The 14,106-nt window shown below is 35.8% G+C and overlaps 2 protein-coding genes across 2 annotated transcripts in view; both read right to left on the bottom strand.

The window, feature by feature from the left end:
• Positions 1 to 6,174, bottom strand: part of aacs (acetoacetyl-CoA synthetase) — a 51,285-nt gene extending 45,111 nt beyond the window's left edge. Inside the window, exons 1-3 of the mRNA XM_055198610.2 lie at positions 5,857 to 6,174; positions 4,816 to 4,919; positions 3,178 to 3,298 (exon numbers count right to left, since the gene is read on the bottom strand). Coding sequence (XP_055054585.2) covers positions 3,178 to 3,298; positions 4,816 to 4,919; positions 5,857 to 5,989 — 358 coding nt within the window. The 5' untranslated portion in view covers positions 5,990 to 6,174. The remainder of the gene's footprint in view (positions 1 to 3,177; positions 3,299 to 4,815; positions 4,920 to 5,856) is intronic.
• Positions 6,175 to 8,501: 2,327 nt separating this feature from the next.
• bri3bp (bri3 binding protein) lies at positions 8,502 to 13,553 on the bottom strand. Its single transcript, XM_073860361.1, has 3 exons — positions 13,227 to 13,553; positions 11,791 to 11,893; positions 8,502 to 11,530 (listed from the first exon to the last, which is right to left on the bottom strand). Exons 1-3 carry the CDS (start codon positions 13,407 to 13,409, stop codon positions 11,109 to 11,111), a joined length of 708 nt encoding a protein of 235 aa, XP_073716462.1. The 5' UTR covers positions 13,410 to 13,553; the 3' UTR covers positions 8,502 to 11,108.
• Between the last annotated feature and the right edge of the window lie 553 nt (positions 13,554 to 14,106).

Below are 14,106 nucleotides of genomic sequence, written 5' to 3'. Positions count from 1 at the left end.
GCGTTCCTTGGCTAGTTTCTCAAAGCGGTATCAAAAGTCACTTTAGAGGTATTGTTAAGTTACAAGAACAGTGTTTTTGGATCTAAAAGTATTTATTTCTCAATAAAAGTAACAAAATAAATTAGATAAAATGCCAAACTTATCAGATATATAAAAAACGCATTTTCCGCCATCTTGAATTATTTTCATAGACTCGGCCACAGACCTACTTCACGCTGCCCCTTCACTCCGATTGGTACTCGCTTTGTTGCATCGCTCAGCATTTGCACAAATAGCCGCCTTGTCTATTTTGGCCCCATCTTGCTCGCGCAGCAGCGAGCTCGTCGCTTGTCGCTGGCAAAAGGACACTTCCGTTGAAAATGAATGGTGCCTGTCGCTCTGTCTCTGTCGCTTGTAGCTAATGTGACCGGGGAGTGAGGCATCTATTATTTTACGCGCATCCGTCATCCTTTCATAATCTCTTTCAGCATTTGTTCATGTTTCTCTCATTCCAATCATTTATGGGTTTAGCGCCACCCCTAGGAGCCATAAAGTAATGGCGCTGGGAAATCTATTTAGAGCATCTTGTTTATTAAGTAATGTATCAATATTTGAAGCCAGTATATCGATTCTCTATCACCAGAATACATCGCCATATCGATATATTGTCCCACCCCTAGTAGATATTGCTACGTGTTTTTTTTTTTTTTTGGGTGCTTTGGTTGCTATGACACTTTCTGTTTATCAGTCGCTGTGGTTGCGGCGGTTGGTTGTTGTGGTATTTGTCCCGCCCGTCCACCACTGTGATTGGACGGCCAAGAAAAAAGTAACATTGACAAGCGGAGCGTTGTTCAACCCTGGAAGCTCAGCGTTGAGTGCTGAAAAAACACAGAGGTCCAGCGCGAAGCGTGAAAAAAAACGCCAGCTTCTAGCGTTTTTAAAAAGCGCAGAAAACATACGACGGTCGTCGGCGTAAACGCCTTGGTGTACACGCCCACTTACTATGCATTGTTATATTTTTAAATATAAATGTTAAATATAATTGAAAATGACCATGTATCACACTTCCTACTGTTAATTTAGTAAAAAAAAAAACATTGCTTTGACAATTAAAAATTGTATTATACTCACTGATCCACATAAATAACTGGATTGCGCATAGAACGCTTAACGTAACAGCGTGAGGTGAAGCCAGCGCAGAGTTCGACCCGCCATCTTGGTATACCCAACCGGCAGAGGGTGTCATTGACTTCCATTCAAAATCATGTTTTAAATTCACCCGCTTTACAGCGTATCATTGAAGCAAGATTATTTTTAGGACATGTGTACGTAAATTAACTGTTAATTCTGGTGTTATTTTCAATGTTTATGCTTTAATCGGGCAGGAAAATGGATTTATAAAAAACCGTTAAGGTGAGTGTGTCTGCTGCATTCTGTTAATGACACGGGTATAAATAAAGGTTTTTTTTAAATTCAGCTACACGGTCAGCGTTATTTCTCTAAATAAGTTTAGGTAACTTGTAAGTTTAGATAACATAAAACCAGCAAATTATTGCATGAAAATACGGTACAAAGTATGATTATTTATATAGATTTCAGAATGAGCACGTTTGTCATTAATACTAAATGCTGCGGTCTGTCTGCTGATCTGATAATGTAATGAAGATGAATGTATAATAACTGATTAAAAACTAAAATGTACAACTTTCAGTAAATAACTATGTACATGCTTAGGACGTTTGTGTTGTAATAATGTACAGGGTAACTTCAGATATAAAAACGAAGACTTGTAAAGTGATGTTTTATCATTAAAATCTGATCGCGTCCATTGATTTTATGGAATGTTTGGGTATACCAACATGGCGGCCCGGTGGCTTCACAGTTGTGACGTCATGCGCAATCCAGTCATTTATATAGATCAGTGATTATACTTCGGATTAAACTTTACAATAACAGTAATACACTTAAACCAAAATTTATTCTTACTCAAATATGAACTAACGACGGGTTAAGGCATTTCCTAATCACAAACTTATGAAGTATAACGTGACATGTTTATTAGTTGTTAGTTAATGTATTAATTATCAGGTATAAAACAAAGGTAGACGTTATTCATATATAAATTCAACGTAATGTACGTAATGATAACTCTTTATTATTTTGTAACTAGCTACAAAAATTATTCCAAATTTAGATTAATGAAAAAAAAATCTATACATTTTCAACATGTGTACAAATACATAAATATCGGGATATAACTGACAGCAAAATTCACTGCCGCCCCATACTGTGTTTCTACTGATATATCACAGGCATCGCGGGTAATGTTTTACATTACAGTAGGTAATCAGTAAATAAAGTGTTAAATTGAATATTACGCCGCACAGTCCAATGTAATCTACTTTTTCAGGTAAATGACCCTCCCCCACCCCCCTTTTCTCGGAGAAATGAACGAATGACGCAGGTACGATTCCAACGCTGCCACTTTGGTAATTGCATCCCGACCGCGCCAGGACATCCATCACAGTAAAAAGACATGACTAAGTCGTCCTTCCCATACACAAACACTGAGACCACAAATCAAATTATCCAGAACGTAATTCATTTAGTGTTACATTAGCCAGAGTACAGCAATGACAGATCTTAATCTATTAAGATAAAATATATACCTAAACAGTGCTGTTGCTATTTTAAAGTATCCATTTATGTTTAAGGTCAGAATCACAGCGGCTCAAGGGGATCGGCAGACAGTCGTGTTTTGAAACAGGAGATGTTTGTTTGACATTTAGTCATTATAGAGATCAAAGAGATTGATTTCATAAATATGTAATGTATTACAATATTATCGGAGATATGATATTAAATGGGGTTTCATTATGATGGTTGTAGTTTCATAAAATCAGGTGTCAGTAGCCGTTATTGGCAAAGGATCAATCATTGCCACGCAAGTGATAAGGACAGATAAAAAACTAGTTCCTCTTCCTGTAAATTTTCTGCATTGTCACGTAGCCCGTTTCATTTATAAACAATATGAAACCCAGCATACAAACAACCTGAACCGTGCAGGATTAATTAAATTAATAAACTTTATGGTGCCATATCACATTTTGGTGGCATTTAGGTGCACAGGACATTGACTTGTGAGCAATTTGTATTTACTACACACAAGTGTGTGGCTGGATGGACAAAAATACTTACTAGCGGCGTAAAGAGCCACTTTGTCCTGGTCTTTGTGTTTAAGCAGATTCTCTGCATAATTCAGCCGGCTACCTTTAAACCATTCAGGTACATCTGATATCCGTTTAGACACATCAACCACCTGAAACACAGAGACATCGACAGGGAATGTGTCAAGCTTCATTTCAGCACTTGCCTAGAAAAATGTAAACAAATGCTTATGCGCAAATATTAACCTGTCACAGCCATAAATGATACCTCTATCATGCTAGGTATGGTATAACTGTTACTTTCCCAATCCGTGGTATTCACGAGTGATGTGTGATGGATGATAAACCGGTAAAAAAGATACAGTATGTTGATGGGGACATTTGAGAGTGAGTTTTTGGATGAGAAAACCAAGCCTGGAAATTCAACAATATGCTAAAAATGACTCTGAACATCTTAGCAACTACAAAGCAATGGGTTGGCAACCACCCACAGCTCTCTAGCATTTTGGTGGGCACGTTTTGTGACCGAGCGCAACTCATAAAATAATAAACCTTGAGTCATGAGGAAACTGAGAGAAGGTGGAGTAACAATAAACATTGGGAAGGTTGCAACTAGATTTAAAGGGGCCATATACAGACTTTAGATATGCTAATTTTTTATGCCCCTAACACACCCTCATTAGCAAAGATATTACTGACAGTAGACCTAAATGGTTATAAACTCATAAATGTTTATAAGTGTGGATTATGTCATATGACTTAATGACATTATGACTAATTGGTTCCACATCTACATCCACTACTGTATACAACTAATAAACTATAAGATTAAAGTGAAACCGAAAAATTCAATTCTGTCATCTGTTATTTACTCGCCCTCAAGTTTTTCTGCTAAACACAAATATAGATATTTTGAAGAATGTTTGTAAGCAAGCAGATCTGGGGCACCACTGACTTTCATAGTAGGATAAAATTAAACTATGGAGTATAATATATGAAGATTATACTATTGGGTGAATGGTGCCCCAGAACGGTTTGGTTATTAACATTTTACAATATATCTTCGGCTGTGTTCAGCAGAACAAAGAAATCTAAACAGGTTTGAAACAACTTGAAATGATGACAGATCTCTTTAACAATCATTTGATGACATCATCAAATTTCTTCAGCAAGTGAGGTGCGTTAACTGGAATGACGTTTAACAAGCGCAATTTAACCACAAGGGACAGCTGTTAATATATGCATTTGAATAGAACCACGTTTTAATCCTTTTGAACATTTTTGAATAAACCAATGCCTCTCCTTCTTCTTTGTTGGATAGCATCTCTCCCGAGGCTCACAGGATAGTAAAGCGTCCATTGAATGAACACTTCGGGATCTAGAGAAGTAGTAGTGGGTCATCCGGGTACTTCTATTTTTTTCCTAACAATATGAATTCTGACATACTACTCGTCTCGCCTACTGCTTTTAAAAAATGGCATTGAATAGTTAGGCTGCGTCCGAAATCGCCTGCTTCCATATTATATAGTAGGCGATTTCGAACTATTCAATGGCATTATTTAGTGACATCATTACAGACATGCCAAAAAAATAAAAAACATATATGAATGTGCTTTGGGATTATCTTTAAAATTATGCATTAAAAAAATGCAGAGAAAAATAAACCTACCTCATCATACATCTTTGAGTAGATGATACCGCAGAATTTCCACACTTGTGCCCAGAATTCAGGATAACTGTCCACAGACCACTGATACAGGTCATTGTAATTGGCTTCAAAATAAAGGTGACATTTATTTAAGGCATCATCAGGCACAATACCAAATCACACCTGTGCCATCTCACCACCATATACTGATTTCTACCAACCAATATGTGCTTTATGGATTTCTGAATTTCTACATAACGCCGAATATATGGGTTAAATCTTCAGTAGAAATGCTGAAATCACCAGTGAAACCACATTTGGGAACTGGATGTAATGTGGGTTGGATTGTACCAGCAGTGTGGTCCACACATCTTAAGATGCTAGTAAATGGAGACACGATGGCAACATTTACTGTAGCGTGACATCTACTGTCTATTCACTCCCTATGCATTATGCATAGTATCTTTAATCTCAAATACAGGTTCTACAAGTTTTAATGTCAATGCATGTATTCTGCCCTATTAAATCGCTATACTTTTTAGGGACGCATTGTAATACATCATGCATTAATTTACTAGAAATATGTTGCTAGGCATGCATTTCTATGTAATTAAAATGACAATTGAAACTTATGCTGAAGACATTTCAGGTGGCCTTATAAACAAATAATCTGCTTACATGTTCCATGCCACATGACACAAAAATACTGTAGTATACTGTCTGTAGCATATATAGTAAACTGTATAGTAAACTGTAGTATATTATAGAAATGACTACACTTTGTTAATGTATACAATAGTTTGCTGTAGTATTAGCTAGTGAATACTGTAGAATACTAGGATCAACATTTCAATAATATATATATAGTAGGAATTATACTAAAATACAGTACATACTAAATTATTTATTCATGTGGGTAGCCCATGACAATCTCAGGATGAGCTATTTATGGGATTAGCCCCATACTATACAGTACTGTGTCTTGTTGTACTGTAACGCATGGTTTCGTGGGTGTAATACATGATAATTTACATTCATTGTAGGCCAAATTCCTCTACTTACCCAGATTGAGCCCAAAATCCCGGTTGACCTGCGCCCGGAATCGGTCCATTTGTGTGTTTCGTTTAGTGTCCGGGTACCAGAGCACCTTCGACTCCATAATCTCCTCGCTTTTAGCCTCCGTGTCTTTAGACATGATGGGATGACACACGCCCGGAAGAGTCTCTGACGACCAAATAAATCAACGGCAGTTGGACGGACCGGTCCGGTGATCGGCACTTCACAGTACAGTGAGTCAGAACAGACACATGGATCACTTCCGAGCGACAGCTTCACATAATCACCAAGCGGCAGTTCAAACCCCGCCCACCAACACGCAGCCGAATGTCATCCTTGCCGAATTCTAGATATCCTTCCGCTTTCCATATAGTTCTTAGCATTTACTTATCTTTTATTATTTGAGAATTTGTGCATCATTTATTTACAAAGTTTTGTCAGCTAATGGGTATTTTAATATGTATTTTGAGTATGCTTCAAAGCTTCAAAATGGTAGTAAGCACAAATTTACTGTTGTCTGCAAAAAAGTACCATTAGTTTTACCATTATATCGGGGGTTAAATCATAGTAATACGAATGGCAACGAATGCTTCAAAAACGTGGTTAATACATTGAACATTTTATTTTTCAAAGGGGAAAGAGTTATCAATGTAACTGCTTAATTTATTGAGGGAAAAGTGTATAGATTGTATATGTTAATAGTGTGGTATAATGGACCACATAAGATAAGACGAGTGCAATTCATTAAAACTTTAGATTGTACCCGTGCTGTACATTTAAATGGAATTCTATAATAATAATTGCATAATTTGTTTACAATAGCATAATAAATCTGCAGCTGAAAGCTTTTGAGGGCATTTAACATCTTGTTCATGTAGGCTACTTATATTCATGGCTACTTATATTCTCTCTTGAATCATGACATAAAGCATTGTCAGTGCATGGCGGAGGGATATCTTCCAGCGCTGAAATTATCATGTCTTTTATTTTATTGGCTGCTAAGACTGGCCTCACATCGGCTGATACGGCGGCACGAGAGAAAGCGACATGGACAGACGGAAAAACAGACCAATCAGAAGTCAGGCAGCCGTTTCGCCCATTCGGTCACAAAGTCGTTTGGCCAATAGAATACGAGGGGTACATGAAGCATTTTAGAGGTGTGACCAATCCTGTGCTCTCGGTCTGCAAACTGACATGAAGGAAAAATATAATGGATTACGTCACATAGATGTGTCTGTGTATTTCACAGGAGGTTATTTAAATGTCTTTGGTCTAGAGAGCAATAATGTGAATAATTTTGAATTTACCCACATGTAAAAATACCATAGTATACATAAGTATTCACTATAGTAAACTGTAATAAAGTATATAATTGTTAATATTTATTATACTATTCGGTAGTATTAACAGTAGTAAATTGATGAAGTGTAGTTAAACCTACACTGCAAAAAATGACTTTCTTGCTTAGTGTTTTTGTCTTGTTTTCAGTGGAAGTGTCTAAAAATTCTTAAATCAAGATGTATTTTCTTGAAGAAAATGATACTGGTTTTTTGGCAAAAAATATGCAATTTAAGTGAATTTGTGCTTGAAACAAGCAAAAATAACTGCCAATGGGGTGAGAAAATTTTACTTGAATTAAGTGTTTAAGAAAAAAGAAATCTTATTTCACAATTTTTTTCTCACCCCATTGGCAGATAATTTTGCTTGTTTTAAGGACAATTTCACTTAAATTGTATATTATTTGTCTTAAAACTAGACTTATTTACTTAGGTCAATTTGCTCATCAAGAAAAAGCATCTTAATTTAAGAATTTTTAAATATTTCTACTGAAAACAAGACAAAAATACTAAGTAAGAAAGTCATTTTTTGCAGTGTATCTATCTATCTATCTATCTATCTATCTATCTATCTATCTATCTATCTATCTATCTATCTATCTATCTATCTATCTATCTATCTATCTATCTATCTATCTATCTATCTATCTATCTATCTATCTAGTAGACCATGTATTTGTAATAGGTTTGTATGTAAATATGTTTTTATCAAAATGGCCATGCGTTATGGACCTTGGTTAGATATTATAAGCCTTTTCAGACAACATTTGAATGAGTCCCCGAAATGGGACACATAAGATGCAGTTGGCTGAATATTGAATGAGACACAATTAGCATTGGGTTTTAATCCTAGATATATAACAACACATGCTGAAAAATAGAAAAACTATGTATAATGTGATTTTAGAAAGCTTCATGTGATTCAGGACAAAAAATGCATGCAGATAGCAAAGTGCCAATAATTGCCAAGTTCAGCTACATCACAAGCTTTCACCTTGGGGATATCACCAAACTGTGCGCATCACTATCTCGACAGCCCTTGGCCCTTACATAGCATGCCAGCAAAAAATCTTATTAGGTCACGTTCAGGTTGTCTGTGTGTTAAAGCGGATACAACACTTTACCCTCTCCTGATGTGAGGTCATTTGAAATAGACAAATGAAGCAATGTTCAAAAACGATTCTGTGTTGCATCACACACGACATTATGAAATAAAGTAAAATGCAATCTAAGCAAACATAATCGATGATGCCATACAGGAGGCCTATATCCAAATCAGGTTGGCCAAACCTGCAGAAAATAAAACACAAGGTATGTTGATCAAATCACATTTATTCAATCATTTTTGGACCACCATTTCATCTTAGAGAAAAACTTTTTTTAAAACATGTATCATTAACACACAACATGATACAGACAGCGCAAATAATACCACAGCAAGCAACACTGCAGGTGACAATCTTGATGAAAATTATGCAGTACAAACCTGATTGAAATCTAGGGGTTTACTACTGTATGCAAAGATACTTAAGATCTAGACTTCACAAATATTCAGTGCTTTGAATTTAGACATAAAACATAATGCACAATAGTTGGCACGGGCGCAGTTGTTCGGGATCTAAGAGACACTTTGACTGGGTCTTTGCAGTAAACTCAGTAGTATACCTCTATCTTTGAGGTAAAAAGCTTAGGTACTAATATATTACATACATGATGTTTCAAAATGTTTGAGGATTTAAAAAGTGTTGCGATAATGAGGTTGGTCAAACAAAACAGCTGGTCAAATATGCAATGCAATCCCAGAATAAATCACGGCTGCACTGCTGGAATGAGATTCATGCATGTTTGATTTCACAACAATGTAATAAAACAATCGACAGTACACAAATTCAGTGTTTTACTGTGGTAAAACCATTCACAAGCACATCGACACATGACAATTTATCTATATATGGGAGTGTTAACTTATCCACACATTATTATTATTATTACGAGTGTTTATCATTTGGTAAATTACACTAAAGCTGGTGCTTGTATTGTATGATTTTAAGGTAACATCCACTCAACGCACAGTAAAAAGGGTTTGTAATTTTAGTGATTGACACAGCTATCAAATTCAATTTGGGTAGCTTTAAACAGGCTGGGTACATCTTTAGTACGCTTTAAAAAAAAGTACAAGAACGAACAAAAGTTGTCTGTGGCGGTACCTTTTAAAAAAATACACTTTTATACTTAAAAGTTGCATGTTGGTACCTTAGGGCTGCATACTGGTACCTTAAAAGTACATATCTGTACCAAAATGGTACACATTAGGACCGTTTTAAAAGGTACCGTCCCAGTGACAACTTTTGTACCTTAATTTCTGAGAGTGTATTAGAAAAAAACAATAATTGGTTTTTGCACGATTCACTCAGAATATGGTGACGCAAATATGAAATATTCCCAGTTTTTAAACATAATCTACTTCCAAAGGATTTTCTGAAGTACAGTGTCACTAACGTAAAAATAAATAAAAAACAATGCAAAAGCTGTCGCTGGGATGGTAACATTTAAAAAGTTCCTAATATGTGGCATTTACGTAAAGATAAGTAACTTTAAGCCAATATGTACCAATATGTACCTACAAAGTACTAGTATGCACCCACAATATGTCATTATCGAAAGGGTTCGCCCCAGCGACAGCATTCGTAACTTTATTTTTGAGAGTGTGGAATGAAACTTCAATACTGACCATACATAATACTTGATAATATTGTAAAAAAAAGAAACAAAACAAAAATATAAAATAATCCAAATACTCCGCCTTATAAGTAGGGAATGAAAGTTTAAAACATATGCATAAAAACAAGCAAAATTTCAGTAGCATGCACATTTATACATGGATGTAAAATCTAATTGCAAAAGCAAAACAAAAAGTGAAATTTGCATCAAAATCTTTAGAGGTAAGACACGGGTTAGATCTTAAAGACAGCCGGACGTGCAATAATGAGGCATTCTGAAACAGGCGGTCAGCTGGTCGGCTGATATTTAACAATACGATTACAGTTAGAGATGTTATCAATACAATAACCTATTTCATAATTACAGTATAAATAAGATCTTAGTTACAATAGTGGGATAAAAGATGAATAAATCAATCCCTTTCTATACAAGTATATTAAAATACAATGTATACACAGCACAGACACCTCTTAAGGTCAAGAAAGGACAATCGGCCCACCTGAAACCACCCAAAATTTGTGTTATTCATGATCACATGCTGAGAACAAAGTGCATGGTCAGGTTTTACCCTGTACTTGGTAATCTTACCACATGAGAACCACATTTCTTTTGGACAGAGATACCAGGGTGCATTGCAGCACCGTAAAATTTCTGCCAGAAACAGTGGTCAGATATCCTCACGGTCTGCTGACTAGTTGCTTTCTGAAAGTGATTTCTACATACATCTCTACCATTGATAGCGCTAGACGGTCCTGAATTGAGAGTGACCCCTGGTGACCTCATTGAAAAGAGATAAAATGCAGTGATTCTGGCCATCATTCACACTTGTGAGTGTTTCTAACTTTATGACATTTACCTTCATGACTGATAAATATACAAATGCAAATACACTAATAAAACAAAGCTTATGGAGTAACACACTCAAGGCAAATAAACAAAGAAAGCACAAACTTACTATAACACACAGATCCACAGCATACAAAAAGTCTTGACATTTACTCGGATGGCTGCAGTCTAAAACGGACAGCGATTTATTCTACATCGACAGGATGAATGTTATGAAACCTTTTTAGTCTTCTGACTGGTGAATTAAAGAAACGTATGATCAACTTGCCTGACTAAAAGTCTTTGCATTGATGAAATCCTGAGAAAAAGGGGCAAGAAAGAAAATTCTCAGGTTGGGAAAAAATTCCCATTGCTTTACTGGTCACTCGAGCGTTCCAGGTTTTCAATCACTCTGCTCAAGCGAATACTGAGAAGGCGGATCTGGGTATCGAGGTGGTCGATCTTCTCCTCCAGAGTTGCGGATCCGCCCCCTTTCTGCCAGTATGCTCCCACAGGTCCAGTCATGAAGTACACAGCCATGATGAAACACAGAGGCAGGACCGCCTTTTCCGGGTCACCCTCGAACTTCTGCAGAATGTAGAGGCAAGAGAGAGCGAACAGTGCCACGCGTGCCAGCCAGAAGAAGCGGCCAAACACTAAGTGGAGCACGTAAAAGAAGCCGCTGAGGAACAAAGACAGGAACCAGTAGGCCACCAGCAAGGCTGCCAGCAGGAGGAGAGCACGAGCCGGTGAACTGGAAATGGAGGATAGGCTGAAGTAGTGAGTGAGGTTAGAAGCTAAGGAGAGAGAGAGAAAAAGAGTAGGGAAAGAAAATGGATTTTAGGACGTTTTGCATTTCACACTAACAAATCCTGGGTCGTTTCCAACCTATAGTTGGGTAATATATAGCCAAACATAGAAAATGTCCATATTTGGCCCAACTATGGGTCGAAACAACCCAGCATAGATTCATTTTTTACCCAGCAATTGAAAACATTTGACCCAACCATTGACATATTTGAAAACATTAATGAATGCAGCATAAAACTCAACTTACCGTCGATCCCTATAACATCCAGAAGATCCACCCATAGTTTCCACAAGGTGTCCAATAATGAATCAACTCCATGGACGAAACTCTCTGAGGTCTTCGAAAAGAACTGCAATAAAATAAACATTAATTGTTTTTATTAAATAAGAAATATTAAAATGTATTACATTTTTATTTAAATATTTATTAAACATTACATAAACATTAAACAATTTATTAAATGGGTCAATGACGTGACGTTATTTATTTTGTGTCCGTATGGATAAATTAAATGTAAAAGGGTTAAAATTTCTAAATAAATTTGCAGATTACTTGCATAAGTTCTCTTTTTGGAGGACCAAGTCAAAGATTTCTGGTTTTATTTAATTTTGACATTTTATTTGGGGGATAATTGCAAAAATGTAAATATGGTGTAAACGGTCTGTGTCAATTAGTGTAACTAGATTTTTTTTAAATTGAAATATAAATATATTCATAAAAAATGTGGAATAAAATATAATTATCTAGTTTAGTGTAATATGATTTTTTTTACATCAATTTTTACATCATTTGTCAAAGATTATTTAGAAAACAGCTGTTTTCAGCAAATGTCGGGACAAATATTACAAAAACGCATTAAAATTTACATTTAGAAATAACTAATAAAATAATATTTTTTTAATGATTACGCTTACCTGCCATCAAGGTGGATAAAATATTTAATATTTCTCATTCTTTGGCACAACTGGCGGTTACACCATTTGACATTTTCAGGTCCATTCAGTCTGAACTTGCATAAAAATGGTGCAAATGTAATTTTTATTGCATAAAATTAACAAATACAAATGCATTGAAATAAACCTGATGCGTGCTTTTAAAACAAGTTTTAAGAAAATTCTCATCTTGCCAAACCGTTTTGTCACTGACCCAAATACAAAGTGGTGCATATTTAGTACAAATGCTTTCAGCCTTAGAAATAATATCTGATTTTTTTTACACTACTTATTATTTATTGCTATAAAGTTGTGTACTGTTTTTCTTATTCATACTTTATTTTGACTTTTTTTTTGTGTATTCTTAGTATGGTTCCTGGTTTATCTGTTATTGTACATTAATTTGCATTATAATGTCTTTGTTTCTCATGCATTTCTATCCGGTCTCAAGAGGAATGGACAAATAACGATAAAAATATTTAACTTAAAATGCAAATTAACAATGCACTATATTATAGTCTTCAAATTTGATTCGTGCATATCTAAATTTCGATATCAAAGTATATCGTAAAATGCCATACAGACATATTTCCTGATCAGAGACACAACGTGCTGCTGTCTAACTTGAGTAGGAAGATCAATCAATTTTAAGACAAAGCTAATGACAGCTAAAGATAATCGTAGGCCCTTATCAAATGCAACTTCAAAACGTAATTTAAATTTAAATATCTGCATGGATCTTATATGTACCTTGTACAGAGCCTTGATATTCTCCTCTCCGAAGACATTGCTCAGGGTTTGATAGACCCCATTTGCCGCCTTCCTCAAGCTGTTCTGACTGCTGGAGTCTTTCCTGTTCCGCGCTGCCTCCGTCAGAAGGACAATGGCCAGCAGAATCACGCTGAAAAACACTGCCAACCTTATTCCCTTCATCCTTAAAATAACAGCTGCAACCCGCTGATGTGATGTGGAGGAAATCTTTAGATGGTAGAGGCCTGAATATAGCGGTATAACACGGCCGGAAGAAGATGCGCCGGAGAGATAGAGGAAGAAGATGCGCACGTTGAGAAGAGAAGCCGGAAACACTTTATTTTCAAAATAAAGGTTTACCAAAATAAAATGTGTTGCATGTATTGATGTTGTTTTCCACTCTTAAACGAGGACAGAAAGCAATTGGGGTTGTCTAAGTTTTTTTATAATAATTTCTAATTAAACATTTTTTTAAAGAAAAAATAACATTACAAATGCTTTAATGTTTAAATGCATTAAAACTTTGTTCTGTAAGATCTCCATATTTTTTTTTTTTTTTTGCTTAACGTTTCTTAAAATAACTGAGTTTTTAACTAACATATGCTAATAGAAATAGCTAGTTAGTGCAGTACTATTTAAAGGGCACATATAATGAAAATCTGACTTTTTCCATGTTTGGGTGCTTCTATCAACCTAGAAAATGAGAAAAAGAACAACCCAGTAACTTAGTTTTGGTAAACCATAGTTCCTTTGAATTTGGCTCCCTCTGTGATGTCAAAAGGGGATAATACCGGCCCTTAATCTGCACTATCCAACCACGGCACTTCCATTTAGTGCAGAGATAAACTCACTTGCATTTAAAATGACACACCCAAAAACT

Source organism: Misgurnus anguillicaudatus, chromosome 22 (genome assembly GCF_027580225.2).
Source record: "Misgurnus anguillicaudatus chromosome 22, ASM2758022v2, whole genome shotgun sequence".
Classification (NCBI taxonomy): Eukaryota; Metazoa; Chordata; class Actinopteri; order Cypriniformes; family Cobitidae; genus Misgurnus; species Misgurnus anguillicaudatus.
The sequence above is the reverse complement of the archived record's forward strand: the minus strand, read 5'-3'. Positions and strand labels throughout refer to the sequence as shown.

Coding starts and splice junctions, on each gene's coding strand:
- bri3bp (XM_073860361.1), bottom strand. CDS start 13,409: ATGAAGGGAATAAGGTTGGCAGTGTTTTTCAGCGTGATTCTGCTGGCC. Junction 11,894..13,226: donor ATATCAAGGCTCTGTACAAG/GTACATATAAGA, acceptor ATTTTATTGCAG/TTCTTTTCGAAGACCTCAGA. Junction 11,531..11,790: donor GGATGTTATAGGGATCGACG/GTAAGTTGAGTT, acceptor CTCTCTCCTTAG/CTTCTAACCTCACTCACTAC.